The sequence below is a fragment of the Phyllopteryx taeniolatus genome, chromosome 1 (assembly GCF_024500385.1).
Source record: "Phyllopteryx taeniolatus isolate TA_2022b chromosome 1, UOR_Ptae_1.2, whole genome shotgun sequence".
NCBI classification, from domain to species: Eukaryota; Metazoa; Chordata; class Actinopteri; order Syngnathiformes; family Syngnathidae; genus Phyllopteryx; species Phyllopteryx taeniolatus.
Genome location: NC_084502.1, coordinates 16,809,799 through 16,826,234, shown reverse-complemented (window position 1 = coordinate 16,826,234; position 16,436 = coordinate 16,809,799). Strand labels below are relative to the sequence as shown.

At 41.3% G+C, this 16,436-nt stretch overlaps 1 protein-coding gene across 3 annotated transcripts in view; it reads right to left on the bottom strand.

Annotated features, from left to right (window-relative positions):
• LOC133479201 (activin receptor type-2A-like) overlaps window positions 1-16,436 on the bottom strand; it is a 68,445-nt gene that overhangs the window by 44,956 nt on the left and 7,053 nt on the right. For all 3 annotated transcript variants that reach the window (XM_061775820.1, XM_061775829.1, XM_061775839.1), the window contains exon 2: window positions 3,296-3,503. In XM_061775820.1, the coding sequence (XP_061631804.1) occupies window positions 3,296-3,503 (208 nt within the window). The remainder of the gene's footprint in view (window positions 1-3,295; window positions 3,504-16,436) is intronic.

The following is a 16,436-nucleotide window of genomic DNA, read 5'->3' as shown; positions in this document are numbered from 1 at the left end:
AAACCAATCTCTCCCAGAACGTGGGGAAAAAAACCAAGGAGATTGTTGTGGACTTCAGGAGAGCGCACTCCCAGCATGATCCCCTGAACATCAACGGTGCTGCGGTGGAGAGAGTGTGCCACACCAAGTTGCGGGGAGTGCACATCACCAAGGACCTCTCCTGGACCAGCAAGACTTCATCACTGGCCAAGAAAGCTCACCAGCGTCAGTCTGCTGCCATCAGATGTGGCCTGCCACCTCATTTTATGTGGCCCGTGAGTGCTTAATTGGTCTTAAAAAAAAAAGGTTGTCTTAAAATAGGTCTGTTGCTTTAAATTGTGCATTGACCATAAACTACATTTGGCGATTATGTTACCCGCAAAGTCACGGCATCCCACCACGCAGTGTCTACATCTGTTTAATTAATGCGACAAGTGAGATTGACGAAATTGAGAAATATTCACAAATGATCCCAAAATGTCCAGGAAGCAAAGGATTTATGCAGATGGAAGGTTGCTTCATGAAAGAGGGGAAGGCGAATATATGTTTGTGCTTCAAGGAGAAAAACCGGTGCATCTTTTGTGTTATGAGACGGTGTCGGTCATCAAAGAGTACAATCTACGTGGGCATTTTGACACCAAACACCGAGCCAAGTATGCTAAAGTTAGACTTCAAGAAAAAACACAAATTGTCAAAGAGTTAAAAGGCAAACTGCAATCATAACACAATGTGTTCACAAAAGCCAGACCCAAAAACGATGCGGCAGTGAAAGCTAGCTTTATTGTAGCTGAAGAAATCTCCCGCACTTCGAAGTCTTTTTCAGAGGGTGCCTTTTTGAAGCAGTACATGCTGAAAGTGTGTGAGCAGGTGTGCCCCGACCAGAGACAGACTTTTAAAAATGTCAGTTTGTCAAGAAGCACCATTGCGGACCGAGTCAAAGAGCTAGCAGGAAACCTGTCAACACAGCTGGCCGAAGAGTCACGCAGTTACACAGCTTTTTCATTAGCTGTTGATGTAAGCTCAGACAACAGGAACACGTCACAGCTATCCATTTTTATTAGAGGCGTGAAGTCGGTCCTCTCGGTCACCAAGGAGCTCTTGGATGGAGCTGCCATGCATGGGACCACAACGGGACGGGATATTTATGAAGCGGTAGAGAAGTCCATAAGTAAAACTGTATTGCCCCGGGAAAAATTGGTGGGATTAACTACAGATGGTGCACCTGAAATATGTGGAGGCAAAACAGGCTTGGTTGGATTAATGAGAGAGAAAATTCAAAAAGTAAGTGTCACATGCTTCTGATTAGTTATCATTATCCATATCCACCAAGAACATTTGTGTGGAAAGGTCCTGGGGATGGATAATATAATGACCACATTTGTTAAATTTGTAACTTCAATAAGTAATAAATTCAGAAAGTTATTGAATAATATCTTATGGAGTAGTTACATTTATTATAAATTATATTTGGTTACATTTATACTGTTTGACATTTACATTTGGCCCTTTGAGGGCAACCAATATGCTGATCTGGCCCTTGGTGAAAATGAGTTTGACACTCCTGTTTTATAAGATAACCTTGATTAGCCCCACAATGGGGAAATTTGCATCATTTCAATAGTGAATACAGAACACAAAAATAGCATGCAAGAGAAGATATTTGGCTGCCAATGGGTCCGCCATCACAAGGTTGATTCAATAAATATATTAAAATAACAAATATTGAAGCCATAATTTATTAACAATTATGATTATAGAGTGATGATTATGTTGTGAAATTGAACAGGATGCAGAATTTTTTAAATCCTATGACATAATATTTTGCAATAACTGCTCCACGTGCCGACTTGTGAGCACATCTGCCTCACAGTTCTGGGGATCAGGGTTCAAATCCCGGCCCCGCCTGTGTGGAGTTTGCATGTTCTCCCCGTGCCTGGGTGGGTTTTCTCCGGGCCCTCCGGTTTCCTCCCACATCCCAAAAACATGCGTGGTAAGTTGATTGGAGACTCTAAATTGCCCGTGGGTGTGAATGTGAGTGTGAATGGTTGTTTGTTTCTATGTGCCCTCCGATTGGCTGGCGACCGCTTCAGGGTGTACCCCACCTCCCGCCCGAAGATAGCTGGGATAGGCTCCAGCAGCCCGCGACCCTATTGAGGAGAAACGGCTCAGAAAATGGATGGATGGATGACCTAGCCAGCCAGCACGTGGACGATTGGTTAACACATCTGCCTCACAGTTGTGGGGACCAGGTTCAAATCCTGGCCCCGCCTGTGTGGAGTTTGCATGTTCTCCTCGTGCCTGGGTGGGTTTTCTCTGGCTACTACGGTTTCCTCCCACATCCCAAAAACATGCGTGGTAGGTTGATTAAAGACTAAAAATTGCCCGTAGGTGTGAATGTGAGTGTGTATGACCCATTGTGCTGGGGTGCAGTACTGCCAGGAAGGGAAGTATAACCTAATGTAACAAACTTTTGGTGTCAAGTAGTAGGATGAAGCACGGCACAGATTCCCTGGTGTGAGTATACCATTAGACATGTCAACACACACTTGTCATTTCCTTGTTTCTTTACACAATAGAGAACTCTCATAAAATACATTCTTTAGAGTTTTAATGACTAGAGCGTTAGAGCGTCAGCCTCACAGTTCTGAAGACCGGGGTTCAATCCCCGGCCCTGCCTGTGTGGAGTTTGCATGTTCTCCCCGTGCCTGCGTGGGTTTTCTCCGGGCACTCCGGTTTCCTCCCAGATCCCAAAAACATGCATTAATTGGAGACTCTAAATTGCCCGTAGGTGTGACTGTGAGTGCGAATGGTTGTTTGTTTGTATGAGCCCTGCGATTGGCTGGCAACCAGTTCAGGGTGTACCCCGCCTCCTGCCCGATGATAGCTGGGATAGGCTCCAGCACGCCCGCGACCCTAGTGAGGAGAAGCGGCTCAGAAATGGATGGATGGATGGTCTTTCACACGCTCACACACATCAGATAAAAGTCAGGAAGTGGCAGCTGCCCGAGACATGCTCTGGACTCTCCAGGGAGTCAAGGCGGCGCCATCTTAGCTAGGGTTTCAAATCTATACCGACTGCATATTCGGCAGCCACCAGGAAACAACAAAAGATGTTGGACTGAAAAGCAAACCATATGGAAGCTATTAACATTATTTACTCTCCTGGCTAAACCCATTTCCAGAAGAGAACGTCACAGCAGTCAGTGCTAATAAAAAGCGTAGTGACAAATATATAGTAGAATAAAATTGCAAGTCTGAGCAAATTGATCTAAAATTGTTTTAAGTACATCTGCTTTCTTGCTTTCCCTAAATATACCTGTCATAGCAGTTGATGTCATCCAACCAGCAGCCCTGCTTGACTACCTCCACGCTGCCAGAAATATTTTTCCATGTAGCGAAGCAGTGCCGCCTCTTGTCCTTATCGCCATAGCATGGTTCAATCCCGCTGCGGTTGGTACGTTCCTTTTCCCAGCTGGAGTTGTAGTAGCTGCACTCCTGAGTCTCTGAACGTCCCAGGATTGCGCCTGGCAGGGATAAAGACAACAAAAGTCCAATCTCATTAACATTTTTTGGAAGGAATATAAACTGCGTTTCACATTTCTTGGATGGCTACAGGCCTCCGAAATGGGGAAAATTAATTAATGCTACATTAGCTTACGTCAATACTAATTTATGAATGGAAGGAAAATGCCAGTTTTAAATTGTAATGTCAATCTTGATCACATTTGCCATGAATCAGAGTGGAATATTTTAACAGGCAAACTGCATTTTTGTATTAACATTTGAATAAAGTGAATGAAAATATGGCTGCAATTTGTTTGTTCATGACCAATAAAAAAAATAACACTGGTAAATAAACAGAATACCTATAAACATCATAAACACGTAATCGATAAATGCATTTAAAACAATGTTTGAGTAAAAAAAAAAAAAAAAAAAAAAACACTTTTCATCATATCTGCATGTTAAAACTCTCTCTATGACCTGACAGCATACTATTATGAAACTTATCTTTTAAAAAATTATCCCTCTTGCCACATCTAATGCTTTTAATTTAATTTGACTTACTATGTTAAAACCAACTCGTGTGAGGAGAACTAGCCAATCAGCGGGGTCACATCAGCCTGCAAACGTTTGGGACGGGCACTAAAATGAGGCTGGATTATAAATCTTGCTAGCATTTTGAAAACTTGGTTATACCTGAATGCCATCTGGGGGTTTTTTTTTGGCTAACAATTTTAATTCAGATGCTCTTTCAGCTTTTTTTAAACAGCACAAACAGTCATACACACACACTCACACACACAATGAAAACAATTGCAAGGAGCAGACGCTAACACTGAACTGACCATGAGACTACAACTCCTGAGGTAACTCACTAGGCAGAGTCCCTTAAATGCACAACATAGCACTGTTTGTGTGTGTTGAGTGTGTGTGTGCGTGCGTGCGTGACTTTCAGCTTCATCACACTTGATAAAAACAGTCTATTTCTTTACAATCTCTATTATGGTTCTATATTTTACAATACAGTTCTACTTTCCTTTATTGAAAATGTAACAAAACATTGAGGTGGAATTTAGAAATTACTATGCCATTTATTGGTAAAATTGCATTTAAGGCTATGACTGTCATTTGTATATTTTCAAAATTATGTCAAGATCATTAGCGCGGGACAGTTATTGCAGTATACTATGTAATATGATAAAATTCTGTATACTGTTCATTTGGACAAAATAATCATTACACTATAACTGGCTTAGGTGGTAGAGTGGTCAAAGGTTGTCGATCCTGAGCCCCTGGGACCATGTCCAAGTGTCCTTCAGCAAGATACTTAACCCCCAGTTGCTTCTGAAGATGCGTCATCAGTAGGTGAATGAGGACACAGTGTTAAAGTGCATTGAGAACCTTGAAGGTAGAAAAGCGCTATACAAGTGAAAGCCCAATAGCAGATGAGTTGTTAAATACTCCTTGTCCTCCCTTCATGACAACAAACTTGTCACAAGCATAGCTTAGTCGCTGCCATAGAGGCAATGATGAGTGACTTATGCTGCGTTGACACCGGATGCTAAGTGAATGTTCGCCTCCGCGGCTCTGCAGAAGGTTGGGCGACTGTTAAATGTGGATACACCGGTTTTTTTTTTTTTTTGTTTTTTTTTACAATATAGTGTATACAACCGCACGCGGGGTGCGATTTTTGCTTGCATCATAACATCCTATTATCCATCCTTTTATTTCGGTGACAAAGGTCTTTCTGTTGGAAAGCAAAAATGCACTTTTGGGCCATTTTCATTGCATCACTAATTAATAGCATTTCAATTTATTTCAATGGGGAAAATTGCTCTGATATACGACTAGATTGGGTTACAAGCCAAGTCACTGAAGGAATTAAACTAAAAATCAAGGCACTGTAATCTTAAGGCTGGTCTTTCGTTTGGGATAGTGTCACAAAAAAGTGACAAAAACTGAAGTTAATAATAAATTAATAATTGTAGTTGCTGTTCTTCAATGAACAGCTCTGTCGCCATTTCCTCCAATCAGCTGCCACAAAAGAGGATGTTCCGGGTGAGATACAGAAAATTTATTGTGGATATACTGTAAATGTAGTTACTAATCTGCTGCCAAAAGCACGGCGAACCAAGGTGGTTGGGAGTGGCTGCTGCAGGACGGACACAAGGCAAATAACTCAAGCCTTGGGCCGCAAATAGCAGATCAGTCATCTAAAAGCAGATAATGTCAGGGCAAATTGAAAAAGGACATACAATAGGTCATCCATCCATAAGCAGCTTTACCATCAATGAATGAGAAAAGCCTGTTTTTCTCATGCGGAGAAATGTAAAAGTGCAGGAGACACACAACGGAGGAGAAAGTAAAAGCTTTGTCATGCCAATTCATCTTCAAGTGTGATTAATAAAATGGCTGATTGTGTGAGCATGGATTGTGCGAGCAGGGAAGGTCAGCTGCAGCATCGTGAGGCTGCTTCTAAGTCAGACCAAGTGACAGAACAGCTTTTGAAAAGCTTAATTTAATGTTTGCCTTGAAAAAAAAAGTCAGTCTTAGTTTTACATCAATACGAATAGTCATGCAGAAAAAGGTACAATGGCTCAAAACCGTGGAGTCAAAATGACCAACAGACACCTTTCATCCAATAGGCACCTTTCATCCCTCAGATGTATGTGAAATATGAGATTGAATTAGGTGAACTGTGACCTATTTAGCTGCAATTTTAAGGTCCAGGAACAACTATACACTAAACCTCTTCTTAATTCACGGGAGGCTGCTGAAAAAGATTCCTCCTCTTGTGAATTACGTGCATAAAGTAAACATTTTTTGTGCATTTAGCTGAAGCTCGTATCCACACTATGACATTTAGAGACCTCTCAGAGTCAAATAAAATTAAAGTGCTGTTGCATGACAGGTCCCCAACCATCAGGTACTGGCCCAAGTCTGTGAGTCTTTCCCGCACTTCCACTTGTCTCTGTCACTTTTTCATGCACCAGCAAGCCTAACACAGCTGAAACAACCAAATGTCTTTGAACAGGAGGAAAATATGTTCCATGACTTTCAACAAATAAAAAGGAGGGTTTTAGGGTTCACCTTGTCCGATGACCTGTTTTCATGAAAACACACAAACTATTCAACTGAAAACCAAATTCACACCGATCGATTAAATATGGTACATATACAGTATTTTTACATCTTTCTTTTGTTAGTCAACAACAATTAAAAACTAATCACCAGGAAAGAAACACCATAACAGTAATGCATTACTGTAGTCTTTAATTGTGCATCTCCTCACCTACGGGTGTCCCGATCCGATGCTTGAGTTCTATCCAGCAGCGCCTGGACGGCCTGCAGAGCCCACGTGATCACAACAACAGTTTCAAGGTGCGAACACACTAACAAGGAGTAAGAGTAATGTGAATGTTGCTTGCTTGCTTAAAGTTGTTAATTGACACTTATATTAAAGTTCATTGTTCATAACAAATGAACTACACCTATTGATTGTTTAAATACTGTACATCACAGACTTCGTTTCTCTCTTCGTTTCTGTTCACAAAATTTGCTAGCTCAAAGCTAACACACAATGAATGAAAAACACCATTGACAAGCTAACGAAAATTGCAAACTCACAGCACTTATATCTGTCAAAATAATGAATATTGGTAAACAACTGCTGTATAAACGAGGGCTGAAATGATGAATCGATACAATAGATAAAAATCAATTAAAAGTGTTGGCAACGAATGTCATTATCGATTCATTTTGTCACGCAATTATGATGTCAGTCATCCGCTGTGTCGTGCCATTATGACATCAGTCATCCGCTCCGTTCCACACAGCAATGGACCCAGAGGTCCACCACTCTAGTGGTGGATGTGACAACTCTAACTCCGTTTTACTTTATAAAACTTTAGGGAACCTATTTATTTGCAGATAACTTTATGAGACATGCTGCAGACCCTGGGAACTCCCTGCACTATTTGTTTTTGAACTTTAAACAAAAATATTATTATTATTATGTAAAACATAAACATTTCAATTATTAATAAAAATAAATTAATAAATTTTGGAAAACCTTATATACCATAGACATGCTGCTGAACTTGGGAGCTTCCTGCACTTTTTCTTAGCATTTTAAAACAAAGACGCCTATTTTCCAAGATTTTAAAAAAACTAACATGTTGAAAATCTGAAAAGCTGTTTAAATTCAAGTTCAAATTTTGATGCCTTTTTACCACAAAATGAATATCGGCTCCAATTATCGGTTATCAGGCTTGACAACTGATCATCTGTAACGACTTTGAAAAAAAAAACATTGGTTTATCACCACACTGATATTTTTTAAGAACAATTTTAATTTTTAATTCTAATTTGATTATTGAACATTAGCATTGTATTGTAATGTAGAACAATACATAAAATACAGTGCCGTGAAAAAGTACTGGCCCCCCTTCTCAAACTCTTATATTTTAGCAGGTTCTCCACTTCAAAGTTTATCATCAAACAAATGTAAATATCAGACAAATATACTCCAAGTGTACTTAAAATGCTGTTTTTAAATGATTTAGTTTATTAAGGGGAACAAAATTATTCAGTTACCTGGTCTTGTGTGAAAAAGTAATTTCCCCCCTTGTTAGATCATGAATTTGTCTTTTTGGGTAAATAAAGAAATAAATGTAGAAGCCTGCAGATGACTATAGATGTGATTTATTGTTCTCAAATTTGTAGTTGAACTGTGTAAGGCTTCACACACGTCCCAATACACGATTTTCCATCTCATAAATCACATCTATAGTCATCTGCAAGCTTCTGTTGCAATCTATTTAGGTATGTCATCTCAAGAAAATAGAATAAATGTAATTTATTGAAATGTACTTGAATATAATAAAACTCCCTACCTCAAAGACTGTCTGCAGCCAGATTGGCATTGAAAAAAGAAGAAAGTAGCAAAAACCAACGAAGAAGAACGCGCACGAAAACATGCTTGTGCCCAAGGCGGCGAACAAAAGTGTGTCTTAAATTTGGTCAAATAAATGACCAGACGCCTCAGTGCAACATTTGGAAAAAGATTATATTGTGCAAAGGAGGCTTTCACGAAGTGTAGAAGTCTGATGCGCTCCCTCCCGCTTCAAGCCTCAGCATACACCGCACGGAACTTCAGCCAATTCAAATTGGGTGAGTGAAACAATAAAATAAGTCTACGCCAACACTGAGGCAGCTAACAAGTTAAACAGTTGGTTGCACATTAGCACTGATGGTTTTTAGCGTTTATTTTAGTCTTCAAAGGTAAGAGCAGATGATAGAAAAAAAAAAAGAAAAAAGGTTAAAGGTCAGCAAACGATGTTGGAAATTTTCTTGATAACTCTAGAACCCCTTGACAGACCACATCTGCCATTTCAAAGTGATTATATAACAGATGAACACCTTTTAAATCGATAAATACGTTGCAGAATGAGCCTTCTGCTTATAGCATCTAGCGCCTTCTGGTCTTCGGCTCGAGCCGGCGCTGTGACGTCACACGAGTCAAACAGCCTGTTCATTCGGCGTTGTGTGCTGTTGTTCCATGCTGTTGTTCCAGTCCTTGTATGTTTGTTGTCGTATGATTTAGCGATGTCACAATTGTTTATTGTGTGGCATTTGGTTGTACAAATGGTTCAGGCAGTGGCAAGAGTTTTTTTTTGGCTTTCCAAGTGAAAAAGGAATATGTGACCAGTGGATAGGGAAAGTCAATCGACAGGGGAAGAAACGTGGTCAGCAGTGGGTGCCTAGCAAGCATTCCAAACTCTGTGCAGATCACTTCGAAGCGCCATGTTTTGAGAAAGACTTAGCAGAAAGCATTGGATACAGAGGTAGAGGCTGAAACCAGCTGTGGTGCCAACTATTTTTCCAACGGCGACCGGGGCCTCAACCGCCAGCAAGAGAACTAAATCTCGCAGCCGCCACGGTGCTGCAGCGAAGTGGCGCAGAACAAGAGGTGTGGATTTCCTTGTATATACCTACGACTCTATTATGGTTACTATGCACTGGGCAGTAGGAAAAAAAGACCCACGCAGTACTTTTCACTACTGCCGTCTGAACTTTTGCCTTTATGACAAGCCAACAGACACGGCAAAGACTTTCTGCGGGGTGTGTTATAACACTACTCGAGCGAGGGGCACACAATACATAGGAATACTGTATACAATGTAAAAGCTTGTGGCGTGTCAATGAAGCATATATGAATATATAATATGTATAGTCTTGCTCAAAAATATTGGCAACCCTGGGGTGCCATTATTTCAAGGCATGATTGTATAAAAAGACATGCTTTTGACATGCCGTCACATCGACCCAGTGACCACTATCTTTTTTTGTTGTACAGCTGCTACTTGGCTGCTCGTCATCATCACTGTCAGGTTCCGACCCACCGATCGGCTGACCTACTGATCCGTAACATGTACGGTTTGACGATGCCAAGTTCAGTTGGGTGCTCCTGTACGTCGAAATCCTCCTCCTCCTCATATTCCAACACGTTGCTCGCCATTGTGTAAAGACTATAGGCTGTATTTGTCAATTGCAACGTAACTTCTGGTATCCCTTGTGGTGGACAGAGTAACCACACCCCAGTGGTGTCTTGAGCTTCGGGTATGTTCGGGGGAGTTCTCAACATGCGTAGTAAAAACCTCATTTTTAGCTAAACTATAGTTGAAAACTTGCTGGAAGTTACGTGCACATATTACATAACATATAAACAACGAAAATATGAATTTTAACTGACCCCAAAACATCTTTGTCATCTGACCTTTAATATTGAGCTAAAACCTCAAAGGTCAAACTGGCAACTTTACATCACAATGAATTGGGACAACATTCACATAACGTTGTCTCCCAGTATCACAAACACTAACCTTGTGCCTCATTGGTGGGTAGGTAAAGGAATAGTATATAGTTTATATATCTATATTTTATAGTATTTGGTTGCATTTATTACTCTTTTTCTTGCCGTCTAGGTTTACTTTTGTTTTCAAACTTCGCCGGTGTCGTGTGAAGTGGGCATCAAGAATCGAGAACCAATTGGAGCCGTGACTAACGTTCTGGTTCTCCCGGAAACATTCAAATTTAAAAAGTTCAGTTCCCAGTTTCGATGCCTCGTCCTCCAGCCGCGAAGAAGTGTCGAAAAAAAACTAAGAAGCGGTGTAAACCAGTGGAGAAGAACGCGCACAATGACGTGCTTTTGCCGAACGCCGGCTGCGGCGATCAATAGTGTCTTAACTTTGTTCAAATTAATGACAAGTCGCCTCAGCGCAACACTTGGAATAAGATTATATTGTGCAAAGGAGGCTTTCACGATGTGTAGCGTCTGACGCGCTCCGAGCCTCAGCCTACACCGTGCATAGCTTCAGTGAAGTCATCTTTCAGTCAACTGGGTGAGTGAAAAAATAAAATAGGTCTATGTTTGATATGAGATATTTAACTTTTGGATGAAACATTAATTGATGAATATTAAGTCAATTGGGTTAGTTCCACACACATTGCCTTTTAGTTCATAGGTTTGATATTGATACTGGTTATAAAGAACTTCGAGTCAAATGTTCATTTTAGTCTATGCTACAGGCTGCTAAAAAAAATGGACAACTTTTATTTAAACCATGTAAACTTTTTTGACACAGCCCCCTAAAAGAATCGGAATCGAGACTCGTTTGGAACCAGAATCGGTCAAATTCAAACGACGCCCAACCCTAGACAGGACTCGTACTTTTGAAACATTGTGTGCGGAAGCTCTTCACCAACACACAGATACACATACGGCGGGTGTTAAGCCATGTGTGTACGGACGCAGAATGAATATACTTCATGCGTCTCGACTTATTTTTGTGCTTCTCTGATGTGGGACGCACAAACGAGATTTCATCACTGTCAACATTGTGGAATTTGTCAATATTGTAAAACATTGCATAAACGTTTTTCTCAGAATAATGGAATTTGATTCATGATATGAGCTATTAAATTTTAACCTTTTTTGAAAAAAACAAGGATGACTATAGCTTTTACTTTGCTTTGAGCTATTTTGCATGCAAAATAAATAAACAACTCCATTAACATCACCTTCGTAAATGCGTTTGGCGGCATTGGCACAATTAAGCCATAAGCTTTTTTTGTTATTTTTATTTTTTAATATTTGGGCACAGTCACACTGGGCCATTTTACAGTGACACACTTGGGAGTGATTACCCTTCCCTCCCTTGTTCCCCACCCCCATGTATTCTAAAGTGGGTAAACAACTACTTCCTTAAGGTTATATCGTTTGCCTCCAGGATTGGGCATTGTGGATCAGAAATGGCTGGAGATTATGTAAGGCTATTTGGACCGCTGGTTTGCGTGGGAATGTCTGCGACCATAAATTTGATTTCTTTTGGTGGCTGAGGTCATCACAATCTGCAGTGCTCTTAAGGCCTCTTTATACCCCCCGCGGTCGCGCGGCCGACAACGCCCGCATTGCATCACGTGACCGTCGAATTGCCCCGTGTAGCTTGACGCGCACATGGCAAAAATTGTTCCTGCGCGTCCAACGCCGCGATCTCTCGTGATTGGTCCGTTTTAGTCACATGCTGTGATGACGTACTCAGCGTGCCCCTTGGTTCTACATACCATCTACGCCGCCGCCTTCTCAGAATCAGAATCAGAATCATCTTTATTTGCCAAGTATGTCCAAAACACACAAGGAATTTGTCTCCGGTAGTTGGAGCCGCTCTAGTACAACAGACAGTCAATTTACAGAACACTTTGGAGACATAAAGACATTGACAAAAAACAACAACAATTGTGCAAAAAGATGCAGAGTCCTCAGTTCGAATGGCTAATATCGCAATAGTCCGGTGCAATCGATCGATTTTGCAACATAATTAAACTTATCAGCTGGTCATCTAGGTCAATTTGTTCCACAGTCACCATTGTTGTTGCTTTGTTCCTTGTTACAGAAAGGAAAGTAAAAAGCGGCTACAGAAATGGCCCAAAAAAATGCAGAGGAAACTCCACCCTGTGGTATCCTAGCCAATACCAGCCGTAGCTGGCTCGGACCAAACATGTTCAGCTAGCAAATGAGTTTATCTATAAATAATACATCTATGGTCAGTATGATGTGCTTAGTTGAAGGTTTTGGGGTTTTTGTCATGTTATGAGATAATGATTGTCAACTGCTGTGGTGTAGAGATTTGGCATCAGAACCACAGTGGCACTTTTGCCTGCTAAATCAGCACATTTTACTTGAGTAAGATTGGTTTATTAAAAATTGATCAGTAGGAACAGGGACTGTGTCAGGCTCAAATTGTGCAGATTTGTTTTCCCCTAATTAACTGCCTGTGAAAAGGATTCCGACAGCAGTGTCGCAGGTCCTCAGAACTGTAAGGCTGACGCTCTAACCAGTCGGCCACCGTGCCGCGGTTTTCTTGATAATAACCAAAATTATATTTAATAATACAATTAAGCTTTTTTATTCTTCAGGTAAAATGCCTTTAGTGGTATTAGGTATTATTATGAACAAGAAATTGAAGAAACAAGGGTGGTCAAATATTTTTTTCATGACTGTATATATCATACAGATGTAGTTTTATATACATAAACACAATCGTCATGATATATATGATAATGCAGACATTGATCTAATTAATTACAAAATAACTAATGTTAAGGAATAGGCTAATTCCATTATTCCATATTTTTTCAAGTTTATCATAATCTTTTGAATCAATAAAAACATAAAAGTATTTTGAGTTGTTTTGTCAAGTTTTTAATTCCACTTCTTTTACCGATGTTTTAAATTTTTGCTGTGGTATCGTTTCAGTACAGGTATCGAGGTACTTTATGCAGGTATAGTATCAAAGTCCAAATTTTGGTATTGTGACACCACTAGTGGCCACTAGCCACAATTTTAGATTTTAAGTTTTTAAGAAGTACAATCGTTAACAGAGGTCTTCGGTGCTGAGCAAACTTTCTCATTCATCAACGGTGTGATGGGGTCTGGTGGGGGTGGAGTGTTTCTATTGGAACTTCTTCCCCATTGATGAGCAAAGGCCCATCTCCAAAATGCACCGCCCGCCACTGAAGAGCACAATATTTAATAATTCACTTACCAAAACTTTACAGTAACCACACCAATGGCCCAGGCTTAACAGAGATCAGATGGTGTCGACATGGCAGCAGTGGCTGGGTGGGCTAGCTGGTTACAAAGGCTGTACTCTTTCCATGCCCATGGTGAGAGGGGGCATTAAAAAGCACCATACTCAGCGACTGAATTCAATCCCTTTAATCCCCGCTGGTATGCTGCAGCGACAAATGCGCGTTGGTTTCGGCTTCAATAAACGCTGATGGCCAGGACAGGTCAGGGGAGTGCCTAGGTCCCTTACCGTGAAATGCAGTACTTTGGGGAGGGAGCACATAACCTCGTCACTTGTGCGTCATCAGTTGTAAATAGCCACCACATTCCAAACATTCTTCTCAAGAGGAGCCATTTAAAATGCCTCGTTGTCTCTCAGTGTACAAGAGAAGGACCTGCATAGCCCCCGCCACCAGTTTAAATTGTTTGGATTAATTTGAAGTGTGTGTTAAGTGCCACAACCGATCCGGTATGGAATTCTTTAGATGAACGCTCATATTTGTTTGGCAAAGTTTTAAGCCGGATGCCCTTCATGACGCAACCCTCTGCATTTATCCGGGCTTGGGACCGGCTTACAGTTTGCACTGGCTTGTGCCCCCCATAGGGCTGCATTGCTTATTTTTATGATTATAGTCTACAATAACCATTCAATTTGGAACATCCTTATGTGATTTTACATCGTATAAGGTATCAGCCCCTCAGTATGTTTGATTTCTTTTGGCGCATCCATTCAACTCGCCCACAGCTTCTGAGAGCTGAGAGGTGGCCCTTATTATTAAAGTTTTGAAACCTGATTTTATATACTTCGCGATAATTTATTTTTTTAAATTCATTCAAATTTGGTAGGCTTGTTAACATTTCTCTTCTCTGTGGTGTGTCAAATTTACATGCCATTTTTTGGAACTGCTTAGTGCCACTTTAATCGGCACCTAGTAAATTTTCACTGCTCACTGAGAATTAGGGGCGGGTAAAAATATCGATTCAGCAATACATTGCAATTCTTTCCCTCGCAATTCAATATCAATTCACCAAATCTGCTGAATCGATTCACCTCCTGGCCACTGTATGGCGCTGTGCGTGCGGTTCGCATTGTATTAACAGAAGCCAAACAAAATGGCTACTCAAACAAACAGCAGCTGCGTGAAGAGAGTGACTTCTACTTTTAAATCAGATGTTTGGGGTCATTTTTTATTCCCCTGTGAATCCGAAACACTGAAATGGACAAAGGACACTCCAACCACCATACGCAATATATATATATATATATATATATATATATATATATATATATACACATACATATATACATATATATATATATATATATATATATACACATACACACACACACCCACTACGGTTTCTATCCAAAAACATTTGTGGTAGGTTGATTGAAGACTCTAAATTGCTCGTAGGTGTGATTGTAAGTGCGAATGGTTGTTTGTAAGTGCGAATGGTTGTTTGTTTTTATGTGCCCTGCAATTGGCTGGCGACCAGTTCAGGGTTTACCCCACCTCCCGCGCAAAGATAGCTGGGCTAGGCTACAGCACGCCCGCGACCCTAATGTGAATAATCGGTACAGAAAATGGATGGATGGAGGGATACTTTCATATGGTGGTGGTACACTTATGTCATTTAAAAAATTTTTTAAACCCGTCCTCTTCAGCTGCATGGCCTTGCAGAATTGAGGATCTGTATGCATTTGTGCTGGAACAGTTTTGCTGTGCAACATGGGAGTTTGAAATACTCCCTCTGCTCAATTTATTTATTATTTTTTTATTAATCTGATGTTTATTGAAAATGCAGCCGGACAGAAAAGGGTTTTACGGGACAGACGGGGACAAAGTGGACAAGAGGACTAGGGGTGAGAAACAATAGTGAGACAGTCTCGTTATTTAAACACAAGTAACATTACAACAGTTATTTGTAGATTGGGGGGTGGGTTTGGAGGGGGTGGACACCCGGTGAGGACATGCAATAACTAACCAAGAGAACCAGATAAGAGAGGACATAAAAGAGTAGGACAGGATGTGGGAAAATGAGGAAGGCAATGCTACAGTCAAGTGGTGCAGTGGGATTCTTTTTTTAGTGTCTAAACACCTGTAAGAACCTGTTAGTTGATATGTTAGTATAACCTGTTGTTTTAAGTGATGCCAGCACAAGTAATTAAAGTCTATAGTGTTTCTATCTAACTTAATAGTGAATGAACACCATATCACATGCATGTTAGTCAACTGGTGTACGGAGTTGCTGAGCCGGCACATCGAGGAAGGGTCCCACCCCGAACCCAGCCCCAAACGACCCCCGAGCCAAAAAAAAGCCTGCATGGATCAAATAAAGGGCGCCGAAACTACGAACATCCACCCCCCCAGCAGCCCGCAGTACAGACTAAAATGAACACTTGACCCGGAGCTCCCCACAACCAGCACCAACATCAAACCCACAGGCCAAAAGGCAATACGTGGGGAGACAACCCAACCGACCCAACACCCATCCCAGCTAAAAGGCAAATACAAAATTGGCAATACAGTCACCCGGGACCGCCTCACCACGCCAAATGGTCAACCCGCGCAAGCTTGAACCCGACCCCCTGCTCCAAGCCCACAGCCGCCCCCCTGAAGGGCACGCACCGGAACCCAGAACCCCGACACAAAAAGCAACCCCACACGGCACCGACGACCCCCCTCCCCTTCAATGGATGGAACCAAACGCCATAAAACGCCAAAAAGCAAATCCCCCCCCGACGAGGCACAAGGCCAGCACCCGCGACACATGCGAACCCCGTCCCAATCCACCACGATGAAAAGCCACCACAGCGAAGCTC